Source organism: Littorina saxatilis, linkage group LG8, assembly GCF_037325665.1.
Source record: "Littorina saxatilis isolate snail1 linkage group LG8, US_GU_Lsax_2.0, whole genome shotgun sequence".
In the NCBI taxonomy this organism is placed as follows: domain Eukaryota; kingdom Metazoa; phylum Mollusca; class Gastropoda; order Littorinimorpha; family Littorinidae; genus Littorina; species Littorina saxatilis.
Window position 1 is genome coordinate 63660238 of NC_090252.1, and position 27885 is coordinate 63688122.

Below are 27885 nucleotides of genomic sequence, written 5' to 3' on the forward strand. Positions count from 1 at the left end.
TTGAAAAGCATCAGACATCAGGCAGATACAATCCTTTCTGCGTGTTCTGGTGCAGAAAGAGTTTTCAGTTTATACATTGGGGTGACCAGTAGATACCGTTTTACAACCATAGCCCCAAACGACATTTACAGAGCCCAAAGAAGGATTAGGGTCAATTTCAAAGCCACTTTTCCATATGAAGCGCCAACTTTATATGAAAATGTGTTTAATAAACATCAAAGGACTGAGGTTGAACTTTCTGATAAGGGACATTTTAAACCTAGTCATTGTCACTTCAACGTTGTTCTCTTATTTGCTTGGACTATAAGGCGTGTGAACTGTAGCGTTACACAACACAACTGTACTGTAGCGTTACACAACACAGTGTTGTACAAATATCAGTGTAACACTTGAACTGTAGCGTCCCAACTACACATCACAGTGCTGTAAACAGATCAGTATAACACGTGTTGTTGTGTTGGGCTAAGGCTAACTCCGGACAAAACGATAGGTATCTAAAATTGATCCATCCAGTAGAAACCAAACGTGGTGTTTCTGATGCGAGACAGGTGCGCATTATGACCACCACCACTACCACCACAACCACAACTCCGACATCAACCTGTTCAGACTGTCGTTAGTTAACTCCGATTCGTATTTCTTGTTCCATTATTTCTTATTTGTCAATTTAACAGCTTCCTGGACTAGTGGTTTTATCCCGCATCATGGCGAGCCCCAACAGTGATGAAGACACCCGTGACAACTTGGTGGACATTGTGACAAAGCTGTACCCTGACGCTCTCACCCATACCTACGTTGTACCACCGGTCCATCTTACCCGAGTGCCTTATAACAAGGACACAGTACCCGGTACTGACCAGGAGGTGCTTGTGCTGCCCTCTAGTGAGCAGCTTCAGCAGCAGCAGGGCAACATTCAGGCAGACTTGGCACAGCAGCACGTGCTGCACAACTTGAAGCAGCTCGGAGATTCCGGAAAGGAGGTCATGTTCGTGGTGTCTGAGCTGAACTTTAAGGACTACCTCAACAAGCCGTTCTACGCCAAACACACAGGCAAGCTCCCAAAGCCAGCAAACTTACCTAAGGAGCTTCGGCATCACGGAAAGCAGGGAGACTTTGACATCCTGGTGATTAATCGACAGCGTGGTATTCTGATCGGAGAGATCAAGTCTGTCGGTAAGACCGAGGCAAGCCAAGCAGACACTGTGGTGGTCAAGGTTATTGACAAGGCGGTCAAGCAGCTGGACAAGTGTGAGGTGAATGCCAGACACATGGTTAGTGACATTGCTCCCGGCCTGACTGTGAGGAAGACTCTCTTCTTGCCCTTCGTCAGCCATACCCAGCTGAGGCGGATACTGAATGACGAAAACAATTCCAAGTTACAACAGGTGAGAGAGAGAGAGAGAGAGAGAGAGAGAGAGAGAGAGAGAGAGAGAGAGAGAGAGAGAGAGAGAGAGAGAGAGAGAGAGAGAGAGAGAGAGAGAGAGAGAGAAAGAGAAAGAGAGAGAGAGAGAGAGAGACTCAGACTCAGACTCAGACTCAGACTCAGAACTTTATTACAAAAGGATAAAGGTTTTAGGCAAAGCCTATTCTTCCAACCTGTCCTTTATACAACACATAAAAAGACAGACGCACATTAAAAATATAAATTCAATCATATAAAATACAGAAACACAATGTGCATTTAAGGAATTACATAAGGAAAACTCAAAAATCACAAAATTATATTGACATAGTTATACCTTTCATTTGGGAATAAAGTTGCTCCGATTAGCTACACATCCGTCAACACTAGTACAACATGTTTAACCAAATAACAATCAAACAAGACATTTCATTCACGAATGATGTGTGAACGTGACTGTCTCTTAAACATTTTCACTGAAGTTGCATTTCTTATCTGTTGGGGGAAGGAGTTCCAGAGAAATGCTCCCGAGAAGGCTAAGCTCGATTTGTAGAGGTCTATGCGAGGTATAGGAGGGATGATTTTTTGGGACCCATATCTTTTTGTGGCATGTTTGAAATGTGATTGCAAATATTTTAGGGACAGTCGTCATTTAGAATTGTATACATGAACACAGCATTGTTTAACGTCAACTGATCTTTCAAGTTGAGGAAATTCAGGAGCTTTAGTTTATCATCCGTGGATTTATTCAAATCATGCAGAATAAGTTTTGCAGCTCGGCGATGCAGGGAATTGAGTCTTTTTAAATGAACATCACTGCAGTTATCCCAAAGTGTCGATGCGAAGTTTATATGAGGCATTATGTGGGCGTAATAGAACATTTTGAGTGCTGCAGAATCTGCGTAATGCCTTAATTTTGATAACAGGTACACATTTTTTTTTATACTAGTTTGCAAATATTACTCAAATGAGTTTGCCATTTCAACTCTTGATCAATGGTAACACCCAATAATCTGTTCCCTTACTTCCTGCACTTGCGTTGAACCAACTGACAGTTGTAATTGTAAAGGACTTACTTGGTGTTTTTGTCTCGTGGTTATCACCATACTCTTTGTTTTAATCGGATGAATTATCATTGCATTAGAAACGCACCACTCAGTGATTTCATCCACATTTGTTTGAAGAGAAGAGTTGACGGATTCCAAAGATTTTTGACTGGTGTGAACACAGAGAGAGAGAGAGAGAGAGAGAGAGAGAGAGAGAGAGAGAGAGAGAGAGAGAGAGAGAGAGAGAGAGAGAGAGACAGACAGACAGACAGACAGACAGACAGACAGAGAGAGAGAGAGAGAGACAGACAGACAGACAGACAGACAGACAGACAGACAGACAGACAGACAGTCAGTATTTTACAATCTAATGAGCTATTCAATAGTTTGTAAATCGACTTTGTTTTGTTCAACATCACGTGCCGCCTATCTGTGTGTAATATGCTGTGACTCATTCTAGACAGATAAGCATTGTTGTGACGTTGTGATGTGTATGTGTCACGCAATTTTACGACAGGTATAAATTATCTACATTGCAGGCAGTGTGTCAGAGCCTGGGTGCAGCCAACACAGCAGAGGCCATACAGCTGTGCTGTTGCTCTGACCAACTGTCCCAGCCTGCATCGTACTGGCACGTGACACCCGCCGTGTTATCACAGCTGAGCACCTGGTGGCAACACAGGATGGCCTGTACTGTGGACACTCGGCTCACTGATCAGCTTTACCTGGACATCGTGGCCAGGTGAGAGAAATGACATCCGTGTCAGTTACGTCACATGCACAGACGGTGCTGAAACAATGTCGTTATTTTACGTTTGAGTTTAGATTATCATTTATCTTTATCTTAATTGTTTCTGTTACAGGTTCATTGGTCCGGCCACCACGGTGTCTGTACCCTGCTACAACAGTGTCCGCGTGGAGGTGCGGACTGCAGGCCAGGCGGTGGCGGAACTGGGGCGGAGGCTGGCACTTCTGGTTCTGACCCTGCAGCAGCTGGACCTGATGAGCAGAGACCCGCCACTGGTCTGCATTACGGGAGCGCCTGGAACAGGTGACAAGCTCACAGCTTCTCTGACTAGATTGTTTGTTTCTTATTTTGTTTGTTTGTTGTTGTTGGTCTTGCTGCCGATTTGTGACTGTTCTCTTAACGATTTTTTGTCGAAGCAAGATGGAACACTAAGCTCAGCCGTCTGTTTCGCGTTAAAGGCTACATCGGCGCGCGGCAGATGCAGCTCTAGTTTCTTGTGCTGGTGCACAAAACTTTGCTGCGTGCTCAGCGTACTACGACGTATGCCAGCGTGCTTCAGCGTCCTCTTAACGTATACAAAACGTACCCATAACGTATTCGACGTACGCCAGCGTACTTATTCAAATACTTATTCAAATGTCCCATACGTCGGCATACGCAGGCGTTAAAACGGTCGTGTGACAGGGCCATTCACATATATGCGTAGCGTAAGTCTAGCGTATGCCTAACGTATGAAGAGTACGTCGGCATACGCCCACACATTTTGAACATGTTCACGCAGCAAAGTTTTGTGCATGCACAAAAATTCTCGACGTATGGTTCATACGCACTGCATACGTTGGCACACGTTCACACACGTTACTTGTACGTTACTCATACGTCGATAAATATCTGTATCTGTAGATAGTGCTGAGACATTCCGAACGCAAGCAACACTTCTGCCGTATAAACAGTTCTTCATGGACACGACATTCTGCACAGAGAGTACAGAACTTACCACTTGATTTACCGTTACATAACAAGGAAGAACTAATACAGTTTCTACTCACCAAATTTGCAGAATTACTTGCCGATTTCCCGCGATTTATAGAACAAATGACGTGATCGCATGGCGTCATGTCTAATAAAACAAAACTTCCGAAATATATCTAATAAAACAAAACTTCCGAAATACGTTCTATCCATTAGCAGCGGCGACGACATGTGATCGATCAGCGATAAGCTGTTGCGCGCAAGACTATCGTTAGGCATACGTTGTGAACGCCGGCAACACGCTAAGCATTCGTTGGGCATAAGTTGTGAACGCTGGCAACACGCCAAGCATACGTTGGTGTACGCTATCTGTAAGTTATTGAAACGTTCTGCATACGTTACTAATACGTTATGTATACGTCCAACTCGTTATGAATACGCTATGTATACGCCAAAGATTGAAAAAAACATCGATAGTTCAGCGTACGCCAGCGTATGTTCATACGTCGGCATACGCTGGCTTTAAAACGGTCGTGTGACAGGGCCATAACCTAGGCTATGTCAAACGTACTCCAGCGTTTCGATGAAAATTCTCATAAGTCGGCATAAGTTACTGCTATACGTTATAGTGTGACAGCCCCATAACAGTGCTCTGATGCCAGCTAGTTTGCTCAAATGACGTCTTAGTTGAATGAATGACGCGATGTGTATGACGTTGTTTTTTGTCAAGTTTTACTTTATCGTCATCGTACCAGAACGTTCTAGTTTTGTTGGAGGGCGGTTTGTTTTGTGCACGCTGTGTGTGTTGTCTGATTCTATCCAAAATGTGTCAACAGAGGGAAAGGCATCCAGCTGACTCGGAGAAAAGTTTGTTCATTTAGTCTTCATGAAATGTAATTTTCTAAAAAAGTAAAATAAGAATGTTCTTGGCAGTTACATCCATTTTGTTATGCTTATTGCTATGTTCCTGATGCTGTGTTTCGCGTGTAACTGGTGAAACGGACTCAATGTAACAGAGCCTTCCTTTCACATTGTATTGTAATACATGTATATTGTTTAGGTCATATTTTATGTGTGAACAGGTAAGACAGTTCTGGTACTGCAGGGGTTGAGGTGGCTGATCGCGGGCCTACATCTTCCCTATCACCAGGGTCACGATGTGCAAGTCGTCTCTACGTGTAACACTGCCTTGTTTTTACATTGTTTTGCACAACATTAACCTTGATATATTTTCTGTTCCAACAGGTAAGACAGTTCTGGTACTGCAGGGGTTGGGGTGGCTGATCTCGGGCCTACATCTTCCCTATCACCAGGGTCACGATGTGCAAGTCGTCTCTACATGTAACACTGCCTTGTTTTCACATTGTCCTTCAATTTAGTAACCTTAATATTGTTTGTGTTCCAACAGGTAAGACAGTGATGCTGGTTCTGCAAGGCTTGCGGTGGCTGCGACAGGGGCACGATGTGCACGTGTTGTCAACACGGGACGCCACCCAGGCCGTCAGTATATCCATCAAACAACAGCTGGAGATGTCACTGAACGCGGACCCGACGCCTTCCCCAACACCAGGGAGCGTGTCGTACCACCCATACGATTTCTTTAGGGAGCAGGATGTGGAGCAGGCCGTCACCGACCTCGTGGCGTGTGTGAAAAACGGCCACCTGCACGTCCTGGTTGATGAGATGGACTTTGATAGCAGGTTTGTGTTCATACGTGTGTGTGTGTGTGATTATGTGTGTGTTTGTGTGTGTGTGTGTGTGTGTGTGTGTGTGTATGTGTGTGTGTCACTGTCTGTGTGTGTGTGTGTGTATGTGTGTATATATGTGTGTGTGTGTGTGTGTGTATGTGAGAGAGAGAGAGAGAGAGAGAGAGAGAGAGAGAGAGAGAGAGAGAGAGAGAGAGAGAGAGAGAGAGAGAGAGAGAGAGAGAGAGAGAGAGAGAGATTCAGATTCAGATTCAGATTCAAAACTTTAATACAAAGGGATAAAGGTTTTAGGCAATGCCTAATCTTCCAACCTGTCCCTTTTAGACATACATGACATTATACATTACAATTATATATTTATATAACATGTATTGAACAGCCAAACGAATAACTAATTAACTAAGAATTTGTAATCAGGTTAAAAGTAACAAAACACTAGTTATAATAACGTGGTTCATTGATTAATAAAATGATGATTAAGATGTTATGCAGTAACAGTTATGATTTTAAAGCGTAGGGAGAGAATTATTTTTGACAAAGATATTTTCGAACATTTTTTTTAAAAGATGAAAGGGTTTGACATGTTTTACAGTACATTGGAAGTATTCCACACAAGCGATCCCCAGTAGGATAAACTAGATTTATACAAATCAATGCGTGGGAGCGGTAGCGTATAGTTCAAAAGCCTCGCTCTACCAGGAGGACGCTCAAACAGGTCTTGGATGTATGAAGGTGTTTCATGGTTGTACATTTTAAACATGAAAACACTAGCATTTAAAAAGAACTGCTGATGTAGCGGAAGAATGTTCAGTTGAGTGTATTTTTCTTGAGTAATCATATTGGGATCTCGGTTTAATAACTTTACACCTCTCTTGTGAAGTGTGTTTATTTTCTTTATATGAACATCACTGGCATTGCACCAGACAGTAGATGCATAGCAAATGTGAGAGAGACAGTGTGCGTGGAAAAACATTTTGAGGGCATCCACAGAAACAACGCACCAGAGCTTGTTAAGTAAGAAAAGGTTCCTAGAAACTCGTTTATAAACTGTATCAATGTGAGAGCGCCAGTTAAGTTCATCATCAATTACAACTCCAAGCACACGGTGTTGATGGACTTGAGCAATGCTAACTGTACCATGCATAAGATCAAGGCTCAGAGGCTGTCGCTGGTGTTTTTGTCTTGTGGTTATTAACATGCTTTTTGTTTTCTTAGGATGCAGTGCCATTCTGTTACAATTACACCAATCATTAATATTTGCTATACTTTCTTGGAGTACTTTTCTTATGAGATTTATATCTGTATTACTGCTGTGAAGTGTTGAGTCATCCGCAAAAAGATCAAGTACAGCATTTTCTTGTTTGAGGTGTAATGGTAAATCATTAATGTATAGTCCAAACAGTAAGGGACCAAGGATAGAACCTTGTGGGACTCCACATTTTACAGTGCCTTGTGATGAATATGAACCGTTTAGGTAGACTGCTTGTTTCCTATCTGACAGATATGATGTAAAAAAGGACACAGATGAGCTATTTTGCAGGTAAATAAGTAATTTGTCTAACAAAATAGCGTGATCAACTAAGTCAAATGCTTTCCTGAGATCAAGGAATACCGCTCCAACCATTTCACGATTGTTTATTGCTTTTAGCCAGGTATCACAGAGCCGGGTAAGGGCAGTATGACATGAATGTTTAGGACGAAAACCTGATTGATAAGGATGAAAAATATTGTTTTCTTCAACATATTTAAGGAGATGGGTGTGTATATGCTTTTCCAGGGGTTTAGACAGTATAGAGAGAATAGATATCGGTCTGTAGTTGTCAAGGCTATCGGTGTCTTTTGACTTTGGTACTGGAATAACTTTAGCCGTTTTAAACACTGATGGGAAGACATTCTTCCTGATAGAGAGATTATATACATGGGTTAAACTGTTTACAATATAAGGAAGTGACATTTTTACAATTTGAGAATTAAGATTGTTTGTGTCCATTGTCTTTTTTGTTATTTAGTTTAGAAATTAGTGCACCAACTTCAACAACTGTGATTACAGGTATATCAAACGAGTCAGATGGCAAAAGTTTCTCATTACAAAATTGACTGAGTACTTCAGGCACCTTATAGCCAATCTGATCAGAACTGTCTGAGGAATCAAGAATATTGTCGGTCATAGATAGAAAGTAACTATTACAATCATCAGCAGTTATATTAGGATTAATACAGGATGGGGCTTTACGTGATTTACTAGTCAGTTCATTCATTGCACGCCAAATTTGACATATGTCATTTTTATCTATTATAAGATTTTGAAAATATTTCTTTTTTGCAAGTTTCACCAATTCAGAAATTTTGTTTCGCATTTTTTTGTAAAGTTCAAACTGTTTAATTTTTTTTAGAAAATCTCGAACTAACATAGCATCTTTAATTTCACCTGTCATCCAGTTCGGTACAGTCGAAAATTTAACTCTTTTCCTGCGGATTGGAGCATGTCTGTCAACAACAGATAATAATGTTCTGACAAATAACAATGCAGCTTCTTCAGGATCAAAACAATTTGACACCAATTGGAAATTTGCCAAACTTAAGTCAAGTAAAAACGCAGACTTGTCAAATTTTTTAAAACATCTATACGTGATATAGGTATGACCTTTTGACATTACCTTTGGTCGTTTACACGACCAAGTGCACGTGATCGGTTTATGGTCACTCATGCAAATATTAGATGTTGAAGCATTTAGAACCATGCTATCATTGTTCGTGTATATATGATCCAGAAGAGTTGAAGACATGCTAGTTACTCTTGTGGGCTCTTTTATAAGTTGAGTAATACCTAGCGATTCAGTTTTGTCAAGCCATTGAGACTGGTTTACTAACATGTTAATATTAAAGTCTCCCAATAATAGCATATTACAATTGCACACGTTGACTTTGTCCATCATATCTATAAAGTCATCAAACCATTCATCCGTGCAGGCGGGATTTCTGTATAAGAATCCAACTAGAATAGGAGATGAATTGTTTGGCCTTACTTCTAGCCAAATACACTCTACACTCTGTGGTTCAAGGTCATGCCGGCGTTTTACAACATGAAAACAATCGTTGTGCACATACACACCGATTCCCGTGTGATTTGGATGAGCAGCATCACGTCTTATAAAAGAATAATTCTGAATCTCAACAGAATCATCATTATGCTTTAGGTTTGACAGTCTTGTCTCTGTTAACCCAAGTAGATGAAGCGATGGTGACGTATTGAGAAGTAAACTGACATCATGCAGTTTGTTCCCCAAGTGATATACGTTCACGTGTCCAATGTTTAATCCACTTTTTGAACGCATATTTATACAGAATGAACACAATTAACTTACAAGGTTATTTGAAAAGAGGCAGCTGACTCAGACTCAGGACTTCGGTTAAAACGAAACCGTTTATATCCTAACACAATAACTGATATTGCAAAAAGCGACACAGATGCACACCGCTGGGTTTAAATGGAAGATAGTGCTCTAGATAGTAGATCAAACATTAACTTTTTGTCGAGGGCACTCAGAGCCTCTGATCTCATGCTCTGTTGATGCAGAGACATATGTTCAGGTCTATACAATTCTGGCAGCTGTTGACGTGGCATATTAGGGAAATGGAAGAGAGGAGGTTTTTGTTCCTGTGAGTGCCATCCGAGGTGCTGATCCAGGTTTCTTGCACTGATCCGAGGGTGGGGCTCAGCAAATACATGTACACCCGGTTGTTGGCTGACTCCCGGAGCAGTTGACAATGCCATTAAAGGTTGAGGAACTTGACCTGGAGGTTGTTGGTGTTGTGGCGGGCCTGAAGTTTTGGGTCCGTAGTGACGTCCAACGAATGATGCAGTCGCTTGCCTTTGAGGACGTGGTTGGGTCTTATCACACCATGATGATATATCATCGTTTCCTCGTTTTTCTGATCGTCCAACATCATTATGATATTGTCTTGATGTTGTTGAATGTTTGTTTTCAGGGATGTTGCCAGAGAAACTACGCTTGATGTTGATAGCTAAGGCACTTGTCCCTCTGTTGTTGGGGTGTAGAGCATCCCTCATCCATCTTGTTTTGATGTCCCCTCGTATGGTGAAAAAGCTGACGTCATTGTTGACAAGATCAATGTGCTGTTGATGACAGAGCTGCATTAAGTTGTCGTTTGATTCATTTATACATGCTGTGATATGTTCATGTTGATCTCGGTGGGGCAATATTGAAGACATGATTAATCTTGCTTTTGGAAAACAGCGCCGAGTGTGTGCAATGATCGAGCGCCATGCTCCTTTTCCAAGGATGCCACCACGCTTGCAGTCGTTGATCCCTACATGCAGGACAACTGTGGTGACGTTGGGATGTATTGCTGTTCCTTTTAGAAGCCCAATAAGTTGTTCTCTGTCAAGGCCAGAAAGAGACAATACTTGTGATCTTTCATTGTCAATGTTCATCTTTGCCTGATGGAGGCCTGACACAACTGAGTCACCAATGATGAGGGTGGAAGTGTCAGAATCTATGGATGACAGCTCAGGCCACTCACCGTCATATTGTTGTTCATCACATGCAGACATCGAAATCACAGCTGCACTTTCGTTTGACAGGTTAGAAGAGCAACTATGGGACTGGAGATGTTCCGATGAGACGGGAGAGGGGGTTGGAGGCTGCTTGTTTGAAGCAGTCACAGAAGACTTGACTTTGGTTTTTTTGGTAGCAGAAAGCTGAGGGTTTTTTAAGGGCAGAGGTGGCACGGAATTTTAGCAAACATTTGTTCAAAAACGTGTTTTGGGTTTTTGTTTTTTTCAGGTACTTTGAACATCATAGAATCACTGTGTGTTGTTTATTTTGTCAATTTCATCGTTTATTTTGCAATAAAGTGGTGATTTTCAAAGTATGTGTACATGTGTGAGTGCTGCAAGTGTGAGAAATTGCTGAACAATCTATGTTTTCAAGTCCTTGCAACAACCACGATTCCCCGAATAAGCTTGGCAGTAACACATCGAACGGTTGAGCGGGAATTCCCGTTTTCTGTGAACGTTAAAAATAGACATGAACAGTCCGTTATTTCCGTACAACGGCCGGATCGCGCATCAACTTTTTCAGACAGTAATATGAATATTCATGAGAACAACCTCTAACCTTTGAGAAACTTCTCTGGTTGGTCGTTGTCAATGACCACAGTGACGCGCATGCGCAAACTGCCTTATCCGTTGTAAACACAGTGTCGATTCCACGTAACTCAATATCAACTATCAACCAGCAATGTCTACTCCGAAATTCGCAAGGATCTTCCCAACGCAAAAGGAAGAATCAGCTTTCAGATGCTCGAACAACGAGGAAGGAAAAACCAGCAGGCGACGAGAACGCGCCTGAAGTTGGCAGAGCAGAGACAGTTGTTTTGAGAGATAGTGGTGACGCGTATGTTTCGAATCGACTCGGAGTCGAACCTCGGCCAGTTTTGGGCGATGTGAACCGTAATCAGCCTCAAATCGAAGGTATTTCTGCTTCGGCGACGAAACTGAGGAGATTTAGTGGTGCAGGCATCGACCCGAATGCTCAACCACCAGCTGAGCTAAATCGCCGTTCGTGGTGTTTTGCCGAGTGCAGTCAGTTGAACTGAGAACTCGCTTCTCTCTGATGTGAAGTGCCCGGAGTGCGAGGCAGGACATGTGACAATTCGAGTTGGTGACTCGATGGGCTTGTCACAAGAACTAGTGCTGTGTTGCGACAGCTGCCAGTATTCACGCACAGAGTATTCGTCGCCAAGAGAAAACAACCTCAACCACAGACAAAATGTTCCCTTTGAAGTGAACAAAGAGATTGTGCTATACTCTCATGAGATAGGTAGTGGCTACTCCAGTGTGGACAAACTGTGCACAGTCTTTGGAATGCCAGCGATGAACAAGAGTTCCTATCATCGCATAGACAAACGAGTCAATGCCAGCATTGTGGAAGCTACAGATGCCACACTTAACGAAACAGTGGAGTTTGTGAGGGAAGCCTACAGGGAAACATTTCCTCAAGGCAGAGTGAATGCTGTGAATGATGATGGTGAGGAAGACGGTGCTTGGGAAGATGATGATGGCATTCTCTGGGTGGATGTGGCCTTTGACGGTACATGGCACAAGAGAGGATTTTCCTCACACTATGGAGTTGGCGTTGTTGTTGATGTTCTGACTGGGTATGTGCTGGACTTCTGTGTGAAATCCACATACTGTCACACATGTGCGATGAACAAAGAAAAACTAGAGGGGATGACCGCTGCCGAGCAACTACAGTGGAAGCAGCTTCACCAGCCTGACTGCAGCATTAACCATGAGGGATCTGCCAAGTCTATGGAGAGGGACGCAGCCTTGGAGTTGTGGGGAAGGTAAGAATATTGTTCTAATAGCCTATACACTCTTCCCTATATCCTTTATTTTCAAATACAGAATAAGACAACATGAATAAGGTTGCGCTAAAAAGTAAATTTTATTTAAAATTGTATAAAGCATGGTACATTGTGGGTGTTTGTTTTTCTTTACAAAGAAAGATGAAGACCAACAAAACACAACACAGAAGCACATATTTTTGCAACAAAACACTGTCCACAAACCCTTCACAAATACATTTTCTTTTGTTGATAAATCATTAAATGTTCACAATGTCCTAAAGGATCAGCTAGGCTGGGAAATTTTTTATTGAATCTGCAAATTTCAGAGGAAACCTGACAACTTTTCTATTGAAAAGAAAAAGTGTCCCAAACAAGTTGGGATCAAACTCATTGTCAGTGTGTGTGTGTGTGTGTGTGTGTGTGTGTGTGTGTGTGTGTGTGTGTGTGTGTGTGTGTGTGTGTGTGAGTGTGTGTGAGAGAGAGGGAGAGAGATGTGTGTATGTATACATATATTCTAACAAGTACAAGTTAAATGTTCACCCTCTATGAAAAGATCACTTTATACACACTTAGTACACAAGCCAATGTAAATTGGCACACTTTCCAGTAATAATAATACATGTATGTATTTTCTGCTGGGAGAGGCCTCCTGATACTCTTCACTAAAGTAATATCCAAAATCATTTTCATTCGTGGGTCTGCGTCTGTATCTCACCAGGACCTTGTTGGCCCATGAACCCCAGTCTTTTTCATATTTTTTTTCAAGACAGTAGTTATCCAGCCAGTACTTTACACTAAGTTTTTTTTAATTTTTCTATGCTGCAGGTCTGTTGAGCGTCACAACCTCAGGTACAGAACTATGCTGTCGGACGGAGATTCCACAGCGTTCAATGCTCTGGCTGCAGCTCAGCCCTACGGTCCCACACGTCCCATCACCAAGCTGGAATGTACCAACCACCTCCCCAAGAGAATGGGCACAGCTCTCCGCAAGGCATCAAAGGATGGAAGGCTTGGTGGAAGAGGGGAGGGGCGACTAACCAAGGAAAAGTGTCAACGCTTGCAAAACTACTTCCGTAGCGCGATCCTCAACAACCTTGAAGATCAGCGAGCCATGGAGCAGGCGATCTGGGCCACTTTCTTCCATGTGACTTCAACTGACGAGGACCCTCACCACGACAGATGTCCAGCCGGGCCAGCCTCATGGTGCTTTTTTCAAAGAGCCAGGGCAGAAGGGCAACCACCACCTCCACACGCAGGGCACAACGGCACTGCCTTGTCCAGGGAAGTATCACATGCTGTTCTGCCCATCTACAGGAGAATGACAAATCCCATTCTTCTCAAGCGCGTGGCCCATGGCAAGACTCAGAACAGTAATGAGTCTCTCCACAATGTCATGTGGGGACACTGCCCCAAAGAAGTCTTTGTTGGGAAAGACCGGGTGGAAGCAGCCACCGCTGAGGCTGTCGCAAAGTTCAACAGAGGCAACTTTGCACTGGCACAGGTCATGGACCACATGAGCTTGCCAATTACTGAGCTTACTCATTCTGCTTTGGCCAAAAAAGACAAGGTGAGGGTCCAGAAGGCGGAGAGAGCAACAGATGTGGCCGCTGTAGCAGCTCGTAGGGCAAGATGTGCTGGTCGTCAACGTCAGCTGGAGCAGCGAGAAGACCAGGAGGGGGAGGTGTACGGTGCTGGACTGATGGGGGATGGAGGGGAATAAGTACCAACATCATTTGAAGAAGACTCGGAACAATACATGAACACACCCAGACTCTTTTTTCAGCAATGTGTCTTCATAATGTGTAAAGAAACACTTTACAAACTTTCAAATGCAATTTTCTCTGAATATGGGTTTTCAAGGACGGTATCAACGCGGGAAATGATATTTCGTCAGAACTACTTGTGGTAGAGTTATAATTTTTTTTTTACAGGAGTAAGATTTGATTTTGCCAGACTCTTACAGAGCGGTTTTTGTAAAACCCATCAAAAAATTTTTTTAGAGAATATAATATAAGCCTGATTGGGTATTTTGGGGGCAAAAATTTATATCTCTCAATTTATGCTGCTGAATTCGAACTGGGGTAATTTGGTCAAAATGGCTCTGTATAAGTCTGAAACTGATATCTGGGAGTAATTTTCACTGCATTTGAAGCCTGTAGCTTCAAAAATGTCTTTTGAATTTCATGGGGCGTGGTGTGTAATTTTCGTATTTTTTTTAAGAAATTGGTATTTTTTTGTGAAAATATTACTTGCTTGGTCAAAAAATGGGCATGCAGGTGCTTTTTTTATGCTTTCTTTCTATAAAGTAACCCTAAACTTCAAAGAAAACTTACAAATATTCAGATTTCATTTTTCGTGCCACCTCTCCCCTTAAGTCAAGAATTTTATTATGCAATGCTTGATTCTTTTTATTCATTGATTCTAGTTCCTGTTTTATTCTCATGTTTTCTCCCTTTAATTCTTCTATTTCTGTACTGTAGTATTGCCTTTCGGCTTTTGCTTTTCTGTCTGATCTCGTTTGTGAGTCAAGCAAATCACTTTGGAGCTGAAGCACCAGATCATAAAGCTCTTCGTTCGAAGGCACGAAGATGCTGGTTTCAGAAACAAGAGGAGTTTTACTTGTATTGGTTTCTTTGTTGCTGTCGTCAATGATCTCATTACAATTAGAAGCAGATTCATTGTTAATAGCTGTTACTTCTGGCATATTGTATGTGTTTACATTGCAACTACCAGAAGTGTCTTCAACAGAAGTGTCGTTGATGTTGGTGTCAGTGAGAGCATTTTGGTAAGATATTATTTCTTCCTCGTTGTTTTGGTTGAGGATTTTATCCAGTAGAATGTATGAGTTGCACAAGTTTTCTTCTTTATCAGAAACTGGAGGTGAGATGAGGCTTGTCATTTTCCAGACTTTTGTCAGATCATTGTCTGTAGCAGGTTTTGAGGTGTCAGCAAGTACATGTACAATTGTCTGTAATCTTTCAAAATCCTCTGCAATCCATTGACGGCATTTTTTCCCTTGAACCAAAATGTTCTGGTTGTCATAAATATGCATAACCAAGAGTTTAGAGCCATCATGATCAAGTCTAATTGTAGACTGTGCTACACTTTCCACAGACTCATGATTTAAAGATATCTTATCATCATTATAAGACAAGGACAATGGTATCAGATGCCCATTTTCTCGGTGATAATCTTTCCAGGATGTTGAGAAGCCTTTTGAAGGTAGATCCGTGACATACCTGTATCTCAGAACAGCTTTCCAGAAAGGATAGTAGAATTTATCACAGCGAAAAGTGATTTGATCTGGATCTTTCTTATTTTCAATAATTTCAAGGCAATGTGCCGTTTTTGATCGTGTCAAAATTGACATTGTTCTTCCCACCCATTGGTGTATGTTTGTCTAGTAACTAAGCATAATCAACATTGTCATTATTTCATTTGGTGTAGATCTATTGATGTGAGTTACGTTGTAGTTGTTGATGTTGCATTTGTTCATAGTTTTTGTTGTTGATGATGTTGTCACTTTTGTTGTTGTTAAACATTGTGTTGTTAAACAAAGATCCAAACTTTCCGTCAACTAAACCAAAACACACTATAATTCAATGATCCAAAAAAAATAGCACTATGTGTTACATAATGTATTTCTGGAATGTCGCCTCAACTTATGACGTATATAAAAAGACTCGGTTATGTCTATGTGTACACCAAGACAATGACAATGACGTAAAAGTCAGGTTATGGAATGCACGGTACGTGTCATTGTCTGACTTTACGTCTTTCCCTTTTCCATATAGAGTCAAAACAACACAATTATCAGCTTTTCCTCAATTCAATAGTTAGTAACTTTCACGATTTCAACACAAGAATAAACACAAGAAACGATGTGCCTACATTGAGATGAAGCATATAGCTATGGAATCCAAGTGTTAATCTTTTTCCATCGCAGAACTCCCCAGTCACCACAGAATTGTTAGAAAAAGTAGAAGATCAAGGTTTTAGAAGAAAAACACTATCCACTGTTGAATAACATTGAATTCCTCCTTGAATCTATCTCAAAAACGAGTCTTATAACGTATGAGAAGCATATGCATGTTAACAATAGCCATATCATGGAAATACGCACAATAGAAGAACAAAATCACAGAGGCATTTTATGGAGGATCACACATGGCCGCCATCTTGTTTCTTTTTTTATATTTAGTCAAGTTTTGACTAAATATTTTAACATCGAGGGGGAATCGAAACGAGGGTATGGTGTATGTGCGTGTGTCTGTGTGTGTGTCTGTGTGTGTGTCTGTGTGTGTGTGTAGAGCGATTCAGACTAAACTACTGGACCGATCTTTATGAAATTTGACATGAGAGTTCCTGGGTATGAAATCCCCGAACGTTTTTTTCATTTTTTTGATAAATGTCTTTGATGACGTCATATCCGGCTTTTCGTGAAAGTTGAGGCGGCACTGTCACGCCCTCATTTTTCAACCAAATTGGTTGAAATTTTGGTCAAGTAATCTTCGACGAAGCCCGGGGTTCGGTATTGCATTTCAGCTTGGTGGCTTAAAAATTAATTTATGACTTTGGTCATTAAAAATCGGAAAATTGTAAAAAAAAATAAAAATTTATAAAACGATCCAAATGTACGTTTATCTTATTCTCCATCATTTGCTGATTCCAAAAACATATAAATATGTTATATTCGGATTAAAAACAAGCTCTGAAAATTAAATATATAAAAATTATTATCAAAATTTTTTTTTCGAAATCAATTTAAAAACACTTTCATCTTATTCCTTGTCGGTTCCTGATTCCAAAAACATATAGATATGATATGTTTGGATTAAAAACACGCTCAGAAAGTTAAAACAAAGAGAGGTACAGAAAAGCGTGCTATCCTTCTTAGCGCAACTACTACCCCGCTCTTCTTGTCAATTTCACTGCCTTTGCCATGAGCGGTGGACTGACGATGCTACGAGTATACGGTCTTGCTGAAAAAGGGCAGCTACTTGACTAAATATTGTATTTTCGCCTTACGCGACTTGTTTTGTTTTTTGCAGAGAGAGAGAGAGAGTGTCACCTGTCTGATTCATGTAACTCGCACCACCGTGTACGAGTGGAATTGCATGTTGTTTTAACCACAGTGTGCGTACATTGGTAAAATATCAAGTGACATCTTTTTATATTTAGTCAAGTTTTGACTAGATATTTTAACATCGAGGGGGAATCGAAACGAGGGTCGTGGTGTATGTGCGTGTGTGTGTCTGTGTGTGTGTGTGTGTGTGTAGAGCGATTCAGACTAAACTACTGGACCGATCTTTATGAAATTTGACATGAAAGTTTCTGGGTATGAAATCCCCGAACGTTTTTTTCATTTTTTTGATAAATGTCTTTGATGACGTCATATCCGGCTTTTCGTAAAAGTTGAGGCGGCACTGTCACGCCCTCATTTTTCAACCAAATTGGTTGAAATTTTGGTCAAGTAATCTTCGACGAAGCCCGGACTTCGGTATTGCATTTCAGCTTGGTGGCTTAAAAATTAATTAATGACTTTGGTCATTATAAATCTGAAAATTGTAAAAAAAAAATAAAAATATATAAAACGATCCAAATTTACGTTTATCTTATTCTCCATCATTTGCTGATTCCAAAAACATATAAATATGTATATATTCGGATTAAAAACAAGCTCTGAAAATTAAATATATAAAAATTATTATCAAAATTAAATTGTCCAAATCAATTTAAAAACCCTTTCATCTTATTCCTTGTCGGTTCCTGATTCCAAAAACATATAGATATGATATGTTTGGATTAAAAACACGCTCAGAAAGGTAAAACAAAGAGAGGTACAGAAAAGCGTGCTATCCTTCTTAGCGCAACTACTACCCCGCTCTTCTTGTCAATTTCACTGCCTTTGCCATGAGCGGTGGACTGACGATGCTACGAGTATACGGTCTTGCTGAAAAATGGCATTGCGTTCAGTTTCATTCTGTGAGTTCGACAGCTACTTGACTAAATATTGTATTTTCGCCTTACGCGACTTGTTTTAAGTTGCGGATGACGCATTACTATTATCAGCTTACCATGTCTCATGTGAGTGTGGCACACATCTCTAACACCATGTCTCCATTCTGTGTCACAGGAATAAGCATGGTCCCCGTCACACACGCCTTGTAACACGCCTAGCGCAGCAAGTACCACACCTGTACCTGTGGTGTGCCGGTGTTCTTAACCGCGACATACCCCCAGCACTGCAGACACAGGTGTTCACTGTCCCCCTCCGCTCGGCGCCCGCCGTCCTGCGTGAAATACAGCCCGCGATGCACAGGTTAAAAGTCAACTACAGCGACAGCCGCGTGCCTGCCGCTGGGGACGGACTGAGCGTGATACGGCTGAGTCACCATGGCAACGCTCACACAGGTCGGTGGCCGGTGGACTGCGCACAGTGTGGTCAGGATATCGCTGCCGTGCTGCGCCGACTGGATGTTGGTGAGTTGTGTAGTTGCTGCTGCTGCAGATGATGATAGTGATGATGATGATGATGATGATGATGATGGTGATGGTGATGATGATGATGATGATGATGATTGTGGTAGGTTTGAGTGAATGGTAAACCTTACCGTTTCCTAATGGTGTTTTACTCCCCCCCCCCCTCCCTCTCGAGTATATATTGAAAAGTCTTCGCTCACTTCAAAAGAACTAAATGTTCAATCAAATCCAAAGTCAGGTCAGTCTGCAGGGAGAAAATTTACGTCATTTTTATTGACGTAAACTGCAAAATTACGTCATGACGTCGAAGGTTTGCTGTCTGTGTGGACAATGTACACACTTTGTGGTGATTTTATAAATCAAGTGTGTGTGTGGGAGGGGGGTTGGGAGTGGTGGTGTGTGTGTGTTTGTGAAAACAAATACACGCCCAGCCAGCACCCCGATATCGGTCCGATATCGGACCGATATCGGATACGATATCGGGTCGATATCGGATTCCGATATCGGTCCGATATCGGATTGCAAATCGGGTCGATATCGGACCGATATCGGATTACGACATCGGACCGATATCGGGTCGATATCGGGTCGATATCGGTCCGATATAGAGAATCGGTATCGGCCTCATATCAGATCCCGATATCGGCGCGATATCAAATCCCAATGTCAGATTGCAAATTGGGTTGATACCGGGTCAATATCGGATTACGACATTGGTCCGATATCGGTCCGATATAGAGAATCGATATCAGATCCCGATAGCGGACCGATATCGGATTGCAAATCCGGTCGATATCGGACCGATATCGGATTACGACATCGGACCGATATCGACCCGATATCGACCCGATATCGGTCCGATATAGAGAATCGGTATCGGCCTCATATCAGATCCCGATATCGGCGCGATATCAAATCCCGATGTCAGATTGCAAATTGGGTTGATACCGGGTCGATATCGGATTACGACATTGGTCCGATATCGGTCCGATATCGGTACGATATAGAGAATCGATATCGGATCCCGATATCAGATCCCGATATCAGATTGCAAATCAGGTCGATATCAGTTTGATATCGGATCCCGATATCGGACCGATATCGGATCCCGATATCGGACCGATATCGGATTGCAAATCGGGACGATATCGGGTCGATATCGGATTCCGACATTGGACTAATATTGGTCCGATATCGGTACGATATAGAGAATTGATATCGGCCTAACATCGGGAACCAATAATGGACCGATATCGGGAACCGATAAGGGTGGTGCCCTTCTATGGTGCCCTGGTGGTGCCCTTCCGTCAATTCCTTTAAGTTTCAGCTTTGCAACCATACTTCCCCCGGAACCTGAAAACTTTGGTTTCCTGGAAGCTGCCCGCAGAGTCGATGAAGCAAAACCAGCGAATAGTTGGCATTAATTATCTGATCATTTTTGAACCTCTGACTTTACTTCTTGACTAATGAAAACATGCTTCATGCTTGGCAATTGCTTTCGCACTTGTTCGTCTGACCTGCACTAAAACTTGCTGTAATCCGTAAATATTAGATTTCTGGCCCAAGAACAGAAGAAAATTTAAAAGGAGACAGAAATGATAAGATGAAGTAGTTGATAAACATTGTCACACAAGTACAAATGAAAGTGAGTCAATAAACATTGTCACACAAGTACAAATGAAAGTGAGTCAATAAACATTGTCACACAAGTACAAATGAAAGTGAGTCAAAGGCAGAATGAGAATAATTTAATAACCAACTGTATCATTGAAAACACATAAGTTACCAATGCAACATAAACAAATTACAACTATCAATTAAAATTCAACAGTTAATACAATTAATAACTGACCTTGTGATAAGATAACTCATCCACTCACTGAAATGTCATCCACTCTGCTGCCAAAGGACGGGCTTGAACCCATGACTCACAGCATTGCAGAGCAGACCACTAACCAATGGGTCCCCACCGAATAATTATGGAGTGTCACGATTCATGTGACCCATCAAAGTCAAAGTATTTAATTCCATAAGGCGATAGCCCCCTTGGAATAAGGAAATAACAATAACTTCACAAAACGCATGAATCAAATTAACACAAAGGAGACGGGAAAATCGTCGCAAACGGATAACGGTTAACCAGTTATGAAATCAATTATAACTAAATAAGTCTTTCGATTTGCAACAAACAACGGACTGGTCACGCAACGGTTCTGTCCAGTCATGATAATCAAAACAAATGATTGTTACGCTCCAATTCTTCACAAGGGTGGGGAACGGGAAATGTTCAGACCATCTCTTTTATCCTCACGGTGCTTTCCTCGCTCATCCTCTGAAACATATCAGCTAGGTTAGACCATTGATGTTCTTTGTCTCCGTCATATCTGGCATCGTCTGTCACCTTCCGCCTATCAGCGTCACTCGCAACAACATCACTCCGCACCATACAGCCTGAATCTGACACTGTCAGCTGCGATTGAAAGTTGGAGACACACAACGTAGCACCACCGACGCACTTTTTCATGGCCGCCTTTGTCGAACATCAAAAACGCAGTATCGCCATTGTTCAGTCGCCACAACAGTCGGTATTGAACGATGTCAGCCCATTCTCCGACATAATTGCACATAGCATTTGTTCCAAAACAGTAGGCCTAGGGAATCCTTGCAGAGGCATTATATCATATATATATATGTAGAGGCATTATATCATGTAGAGGCAAAATAACACAAAATGAAGAGAGAGTGAATCCGAGAGGCGTGTTCCTTGCTGGCTGTCAGCACATTAGCACTAATTTTATTTACCATCTTCATCTTAGTCCTCGTCCTCGTTTTCTGTGTTGATCTTCGACATCCTCCCACCATGTAGACGATCCGACAATCCTGTCAACCACTTCGCAAGCACCTGTTCGAATTGCTTGTTGTCGGTTTGAATATGGCGCTTCCTCACGGCCAGCTGCAGTAAAAAGATTAACCGTTATGAGTATGACGCAACAAGATGATCATATAAAATGTTGACATTGTATGAACATGTTTGTGCTTTCATAAGGAGACATGCTGTCTGCAAAACCTCCCTCACCTTTCATTTGTTCTTCACCATTTCTTCCATCAGCTGGCAGATTTATTTGTCTACATTCAATGTGTGTGTGTGTGTGTGTGTGTGTGTGTGTGTGTGTGTGTGTGTGTGTGTGTGTGTGTGTGTGTAGAGAGGTATTTTTATAAATCTGAAAGAATAAAAACTGTTTATTATGCACAACAGAACCATAAAAGGATTCTTAGTTAAAATCACCATTTTATTTTTACAACAATAAAGAAAATCAGCAACCACCTAAACACACACAGTGACACAAACACACACAGTGACACACACACACACACCTAAGAAACAAACACACTTTTTAGTCTCATATATTCCAAGAGAAAAAAATACTATTAGCAAAACTATCTTCCAAGTTCATAGGCATAGGCGATACTCACTCAACGTTTTACGTGATGCATTATGATCGACTGTTTGGAACACTCTTGAAACCAGTCCAGTTCTGGATCTGGATCTGGATAACCCGCCTGGGTTGGTGGTTGGCGGGTGCGCCACAGAAGCCGACGACGACTATCAACGTGACGTTTTTTGGGTGTGCGCATCTAAAAGAGTCAAAAGTTCACTGTACACAAGGTGGATAAAGTGTACAACTCCAGCTTGTCTTCTTGCTGCTGTACTTGCGGCTTTAGTCCGTTTGCCCTAGAATGTAGGCTTTTCAAGCACAGTTAAAAAATGCTATGTTACAATGTTAAAAACTGGATAAAAACTACTGAGGCTCTCACACTGGTTTCTGCCCCCCTAACGCCGATGAGAAGGCGCTGGGCGTGGTCAAGGTGACGGTGTTCTGTCTTCCTCCTTCTGTCTTAGTATTGGACTGTCCAGTCAGGATCGTTTCAGATGCTTGGCTTTCTCCGACGCAACCTAAGATTCGGCTCACAGGAAGTGAAGCAGAGAGCCTACTTTGCCCTTGTCCGTTCTCCCCTGGAATTTGCGAGTCCCGTGTGGGATCCGTACACCTGCAAGGACGTGGATCGCCTCGAAGCTGTGCAGCGCAGGGCAGCCCGATGGGTTGTAAATCGCCACCGCAAGACTTCGAGCGTTGATGCCATGCTGGAACACTTGCAGTGGCCCACACTTCAAGATCGGCGCTGCAGAGCCCGCCTCATCACCATGTACAAATACACCAATGGCTTGCTGTCGATCAACACCCGCAACACACCCACCCAAAATCCCACCGCCAAAAGCACCAGACTCCTTCACGATGCTGCCTACCAGCTACCGTTGTGCCGCACAACCTACCGCCAGAAGTCCTTCTTTCCACGCACCATCGTGGACTGGAACGCGCTCCCGGGTGAGGTCGCTCTCAGCCCCTCTCTGGAAGCCTTCAAATCCCGGATCTAGACACCCCTCCCCGCCCCTACCCCACCTCCCCCCGCCCCTGATCCTCCCCACCTCCCTCCTCTATTTCCACCCCCCACTAGCTACCACTGAACCCCCGGGCAGTTCTAATGACACCAGCTGCAAATCATCTTCGCAACTCTCTCCAAAGTCTGCAGAATCTTCACTTTGATGAAGGCGGCAGTCTAAAGAAAGAAGAAGAAGAAAGATATCAGGACTACACAATACAGATCTTATGACGCTGAGCGAATGGCAAATGGAACTTTCAGGTAATGTTACTTCACTGTGTGACTTGTGTTGTAAATTATTCATAATCATATTCATAAGTTCAGAATCCGTTGGCATTGTGATTGTTGACTTATTTTTGATACGAGTCACCAATATCAAAGCAATATCATGCATAACGATTGGAAAGGTGAATTTATCTCTCTTTCTCTTTCTTTCCTGCCTTCTGTCTTTCTAGTTTCTTGCTCTGTCTGTCTTTCTCAGTTTCAGTCTCTCTGTCTGTTTCTCTCTCCCTGTCTGTCTGTCTGTCTGTCTGTCTGTCTGTCTCTCTCTCTCTCTCTCTCTCTCTCTCTCTCTCTCTCTCTCTCTCTCTCTCTCTTTCTCTGATATTTTATTTATCTCTGTCAATCTGATAAGTGCCACACATTTTGTTCAATCTCACAGCTTCTGGTCTAATCCATAACTGTACAGTAACAAAATTTATAAGAGATCTCAGAGAGTTATTTTCGAAAATCGTCTTTTCAAAGACACTTAAAACAAGTTTTGATTGATACTGTTCTCTACTGTAATGCAACTCACACATCAATGCTTTCATTGCAGGGTGGGAGGAATTACCATGAGGATACCAGAAAGCATTCACAGGGATGTAAACTACAAGTTACAACCCTGACAAGTGACATTCTGGCTTTTGAGGCCAAGTAAGTGTGTGTGTGTGTATGTGTGTGTGTGTGTGTGTGTGTGTGTTTGCAGGTAAAATCCACGTTAACGCTTGATGAATGTTCCAGCAGTCATATTATATTTATAACTGAAAATCATTTATGAGAGAAGGCAGTGTTGTTGTCAGGCTTCGGTCTGGGGTCATTAATACATGCTTATGACGCATTGTTCTAAATCTTGGCTGGTCGACCATCACATCAATTTCGACATAAAGAACTATAAGAGGTCTTCTGACAGAACATTTGTTGTAGCCGGGACATCTGGACCTATACATATTTTTAGTCCAGGTCCAACTGACATATTATTGTCTTACTCTTACTCAGTCTTAGTCTTGGAAAAAACTTCGGGAAGGTGTTTTGTGTGTGTTGGGGGGAGGCGGGGGGTTGTTATCCATGCCAGGCAGCATTGACTAAGAGAATTTCATTCTAACACAGAAGAATGCTATCAAAGTTAGCATATATATACACACAAGTAAATTCAACAAATATTGGCATAATGCAAAGACAATGTAAACCTTATTTACCTTCAGTTCTATATTTAGCTAAGAGCATTAACAAAGAAGACATTCCTGCAGTGGGGCACTGCGGTTATGAAATTAAAGGCCCCTCCTGTTTTTGGAACCGCAGGAGCTTTCTAGTTTGCTGTTTGGTAGATTTTTGGTTCCTCTTTCCTGTCATGCTCTCTTTTTCTTCATGAATTCTTTTCTTTTTTCTGCCTTCTTGCTCATTCACCTGTATTTTTTCCAAAAATCTCTTCTCTTGCCGCTTGTCTCGCGATTCATGTATTGTATAGTTTAATCTGTTAGTGTTCTGATGTAAGTCCAGCAGTAGATAGGTTAAGCCTATTTTAACATACTGGAAACTGGTAATCTTCCAGTAGGTATTAATTTAGTTTTACTAAAGCCTGCTGGGACACAAGTAATGGGTTAGTGCATTTGTAAACAGGAATCGCTTGACAAGTGGCCCCCTTCATCCCCCCCTTCCTCGTCCTGATATGGCTCTGCGTAGTCGGCTGGACGTTAAGCAACAAATAAACAAACAAACAAAAAGAAGACATAATTATAGTGTTTACACTGAAGTTCTCAAATCACACTGAATTCTTTATGTTTTAAGATTGTTGCATTCTCTGTCTTTGCAGATGTCATAGCATTTGAAGCAGATCTTCAAAGTCTCCTATTGCAGACATGCCATCGTCTGCACTGGTTGTATCAACAACTTTTTCCAAGGCTGGTGCTGCAGATTTAACAAGTATATATATATGTCACAGTGGAAAGTGGAATCCAGAGGAATCTGAGATTCCCCTAGGGGAAAGTAGAATTCCAGTTTCCCCTAGAGGAAACTGGAATTCTACTTTCCTCTGGATTATTGCCAGATGAAACTGGAATTCCAGTTTCCTCTAGGGGAAACTGGAATTCAATCTCTAGGGGAAAGTAGAATTCTACTTTGCCCTAGTGGAAACTGGAATCAGACTTGAAAATTGCTTCATTTTGTGCCAGATTTTACTGGACTTTAGAACGTAGTCCTGCTGACTGACTCAGTTTTTTTTCATCATTTTACCCAAAACATATGTTTTTGCCTTGTGTATGTAGTGGACTCGACAATGCTGAATTGAAGAGTGTTGTGGACAGATGTCGTTACTATTTTTTGTTGTGATGGAAGAGTTAACCATGCCAATTTAACGTTCATTCATAATTTATTGCACACACACTCACATCTTTAATTACACGATATGGTCTAACAACTTTTCCAGTTCTGTCAGTCTTGAGGGTTCGTTTCTTACTTGTCTGTATTTTGACAGTTTGTTTTGTCAGGGCGAGGATGGCACTTGGTGCCGCAGGGAATTCCTGCATCTTTGCAGCAGCACTTCTTTGTTTTGCAGCTGCCTTTGCAAGAACATACCGTTCTCGCGACGGCCTGATTTTGCCATCTGGTGGATGCGCGTGATGCGTGAATCAAGGTCACCTCTGACAGTCTGGCAGGATCTACTGCATTCAAAGAGGGAAACACCACACTGTTCATGTCAACCAGTTCCTCACCACGCAACCAATTTTTCACAATACCAGCAGGACAGTACACTTTGTACATCTCACAACCACCCACTGTTTTGGACTCGAGCACTTTACAAGTGAGCAGCCTAACATCTGTGTTGGTTCTATCGGCACTGTGGATTTTAACTCCCACTGTGTTGCCCTCTGAAAACGACTTCGTCACATCGTTTAGTTTCTTTTGGTACTGAGATTCTTGGCGCCTGGCAGCCGTCAGGAAGTTTCTTCTTGCAGCCAACCGCTTGTCTCTGTGAACTGCACTGGCCTCATTTTCAACCACCGCACTGCGTCTCCAAAGAACAAACTGTCCAACCTCTAATGGCTCTTGCATGGGATTTCCCTCTGTGGGCACACATGCAGGGTCAAACACTTGATCAACAGACATCACGGCATGCTCACGTGGATTTACTTTCATACCATTAACAGAGGGAATGTTCGTGTGTTCTGTTCCTGCACCGACAATGTGGTTTTCACTCAAGAGGAGATACTGTCTTCCACGCTTTCTGTTCTCAGTTGAATCATTGTTGACTGAAACAGCATGAACTGCACCGCTGTCATGACTGCCAGACTGTGGAACCGCCCCATTCTGACCCTCCAGCTCCAAACTCACACCACTGTGGCTGCCGCTCTCGGACTGCAAAAACCCATCAGTCTGACTCCCAGACCGTGAAAACCCATCATTCTGACTCCCAGGCTGTGAAAACCCGTCACTCTGACTCCCAGGCTGCGAAAACCCGTCATTCTGACTCCCATGCTGGGAAAACCCGTCACTCTGACTCCCAGACATGGAAAGTTCACCCGCAAGACTCTCCAACTGTGATACCTCACTACTTTGACTCTGGTTACCACTTTCACCATGACTCTCCAAGCCTGTACCTCCCTGACTTTCACACTGTAAAACTGCATCGCTGTAACTTTCATGCTCGAGATTGTGGCTGCCAGAAGCGTCGCCATCTTCGCCAGACTGCACGACAACATCAACCTGGCTACCTTCAGACCCACCTTCGGCTTCACCAACTGCAGACAGACTCAGAGATGGTTCCAGCAGCTGTTCACGGATGTCTTCAGGCAGATCATCTTCATGAACAACACCCTGAGCTGCTAGCTGCTCCCATAAGGCTTGATCTGCTCGGGGTTTCTGGCCGAAGACAAGTTCGAATGGGGTCGTCCCAGTTGTAGAGGACACAGAAGTGTTTATGGCGTGCACGACAAACTTCAATCCCCTACTCCAATCTGTTCCATGCTCGTCCATCCACTTTCCAAGTTTCAATTGAAGGTCGCCATTCCCACGCTCGACACAGCCTGCAAACAAACAACATAGTACATAAATACATACAATTTTGAATTTCCACCACCATTACTATGAAATTACTGAATCAGAAACCGCATAAAGGAGCAGCAGCAGCGGAGAGTAACATCTTCATCAACAATCAATATCATCATCACAATCCTCCTCCTCCAAGTCAAGAGAGATAATTCAAGCTCCCTGTATTTGAAACAATGCTTGTATCAGTGATAATACATTAAAACTGCAGAACAAAGACATTGTTCATTTAGGCACTAGCGTCATCAGCATCATCATCATCATCATCATCATCGTCATCATCATCATCAACATCATCATCATCATCCTTCTCCACACCATCATCATCAGTAGCAACAACAACAAGATCGTTTGCAGCAATTCATTCATCAGCATCATCCCTTCCATTATCATCATTCCTTACGTCCAACA

The 27885-nt window shown here is 42.3% G+C and overlaps 4 protein-coding genes and 1 long non-coding RNA gene across 6 annotated transcripts in view; all 5 read left to right on the forward strand.

The window, feature by feature from the left end:
- LOC138974110 (uncharacterized) overlaps positions 1–27885 on the forward strand; it is a 340574-nt gene that overhangs the window by 193513 nt on the left and 119176 nt on the right. The gene's annotated exons all lie outside the window — the stretch shown is intronic.
- LOC138974106 (uncharacterized) overlaps positions 1–27885 on the forward strand; it is an 86265-nt gene that overhangs the window by 53308 nt on the left and 5072 nt on the right. The gene's annotated exons all lie outside the window — the stretch shown is intronic.
- LOC138974408 (uncharacterized) lies at positions 660–9904 on the forward strand. Its single transcript, XM_070347124.1, has 5 exons — positions 660–1385; positions 2988–3190; positions 3312–3499; positions 5577–5868; positions 9865–9904. The coding sequence occupies exons 1-5, from the start codon at positions 705–707 to the stop codon at positions 9902–9904; spliced, it is 1404 nt and encodes a 467-aa protein (XP_070203225.1). The 5' UTR covers positions 660–704.
- Positions 11028–14637, forward strand: LOC138974090 (uncharacterized). The gene is made up of 2 exons (XM_070346781.1): positions 11028–12246; positions 13075–14637. Exons 1-2 carry the CDS (start codon positions 11570–11572, stop codon positions 13967–13969), a joined length of 1572 nt encoding a protein of 523 aa, XP_070202882.1. The 5' UTR covers positions 11028–11569; the 3' UTR covers positions 13970–14637.
- LOC138974091 (uncharacterized) lies at positions 23247–25354 on the forward strand. The gene is made up of 3 exons (XR_011458302.1): positions 23247–23433; positions 23990–24087; positions 25244–25354. It is a non-coding gene; the product is annotated as an uncharacterized lncRNA (long non-coding RNA).

What these genes read in the sequence shown, in the direction of transcription:
- LOC138974408 (XM_070347124.1), top strand. Translation starts at nt 705, where the DNA reads ATGGCGAGCCCCAACAGTGATGAAGACACCCGTGACAACTTGGTGGAC. An exon ending in ACAATTCCAAGTTACAACAG is followed by an intron (nt 1,386 to 2,987) that starts GTGAGAGAGAGA and finishes TCTACATTGCAG; the next exon opens with GCAGTGTGTCAGAGCCTGGG. An exon ending in GAGATGGACTTTGATAGCAG is followed by an intron (nt 5,869 to 9,864) that starts GTTTGTGTTCAT and finishes GTTTGTTTTCAG; the next exon opens with GGATGTTGCCAGAGAAACTA.
- LOC138974090 (XM_070346781.1), top strand. Translation starts at nt 11,570, where the DNA reads ATGGGCTTGTCACAAGAACTAGTGCTGTGTTGCGACAGCTGCCAGTAT. An exon ending in GCCTTGGAGTTGTGGGGAAG is followed by an intron (nt 12,247 to 13,074) that starts GTAAGAATATTG and finishes TCTATGCTGCAG; the next exon opens with GTCTGTTGAGCGTCACAACC.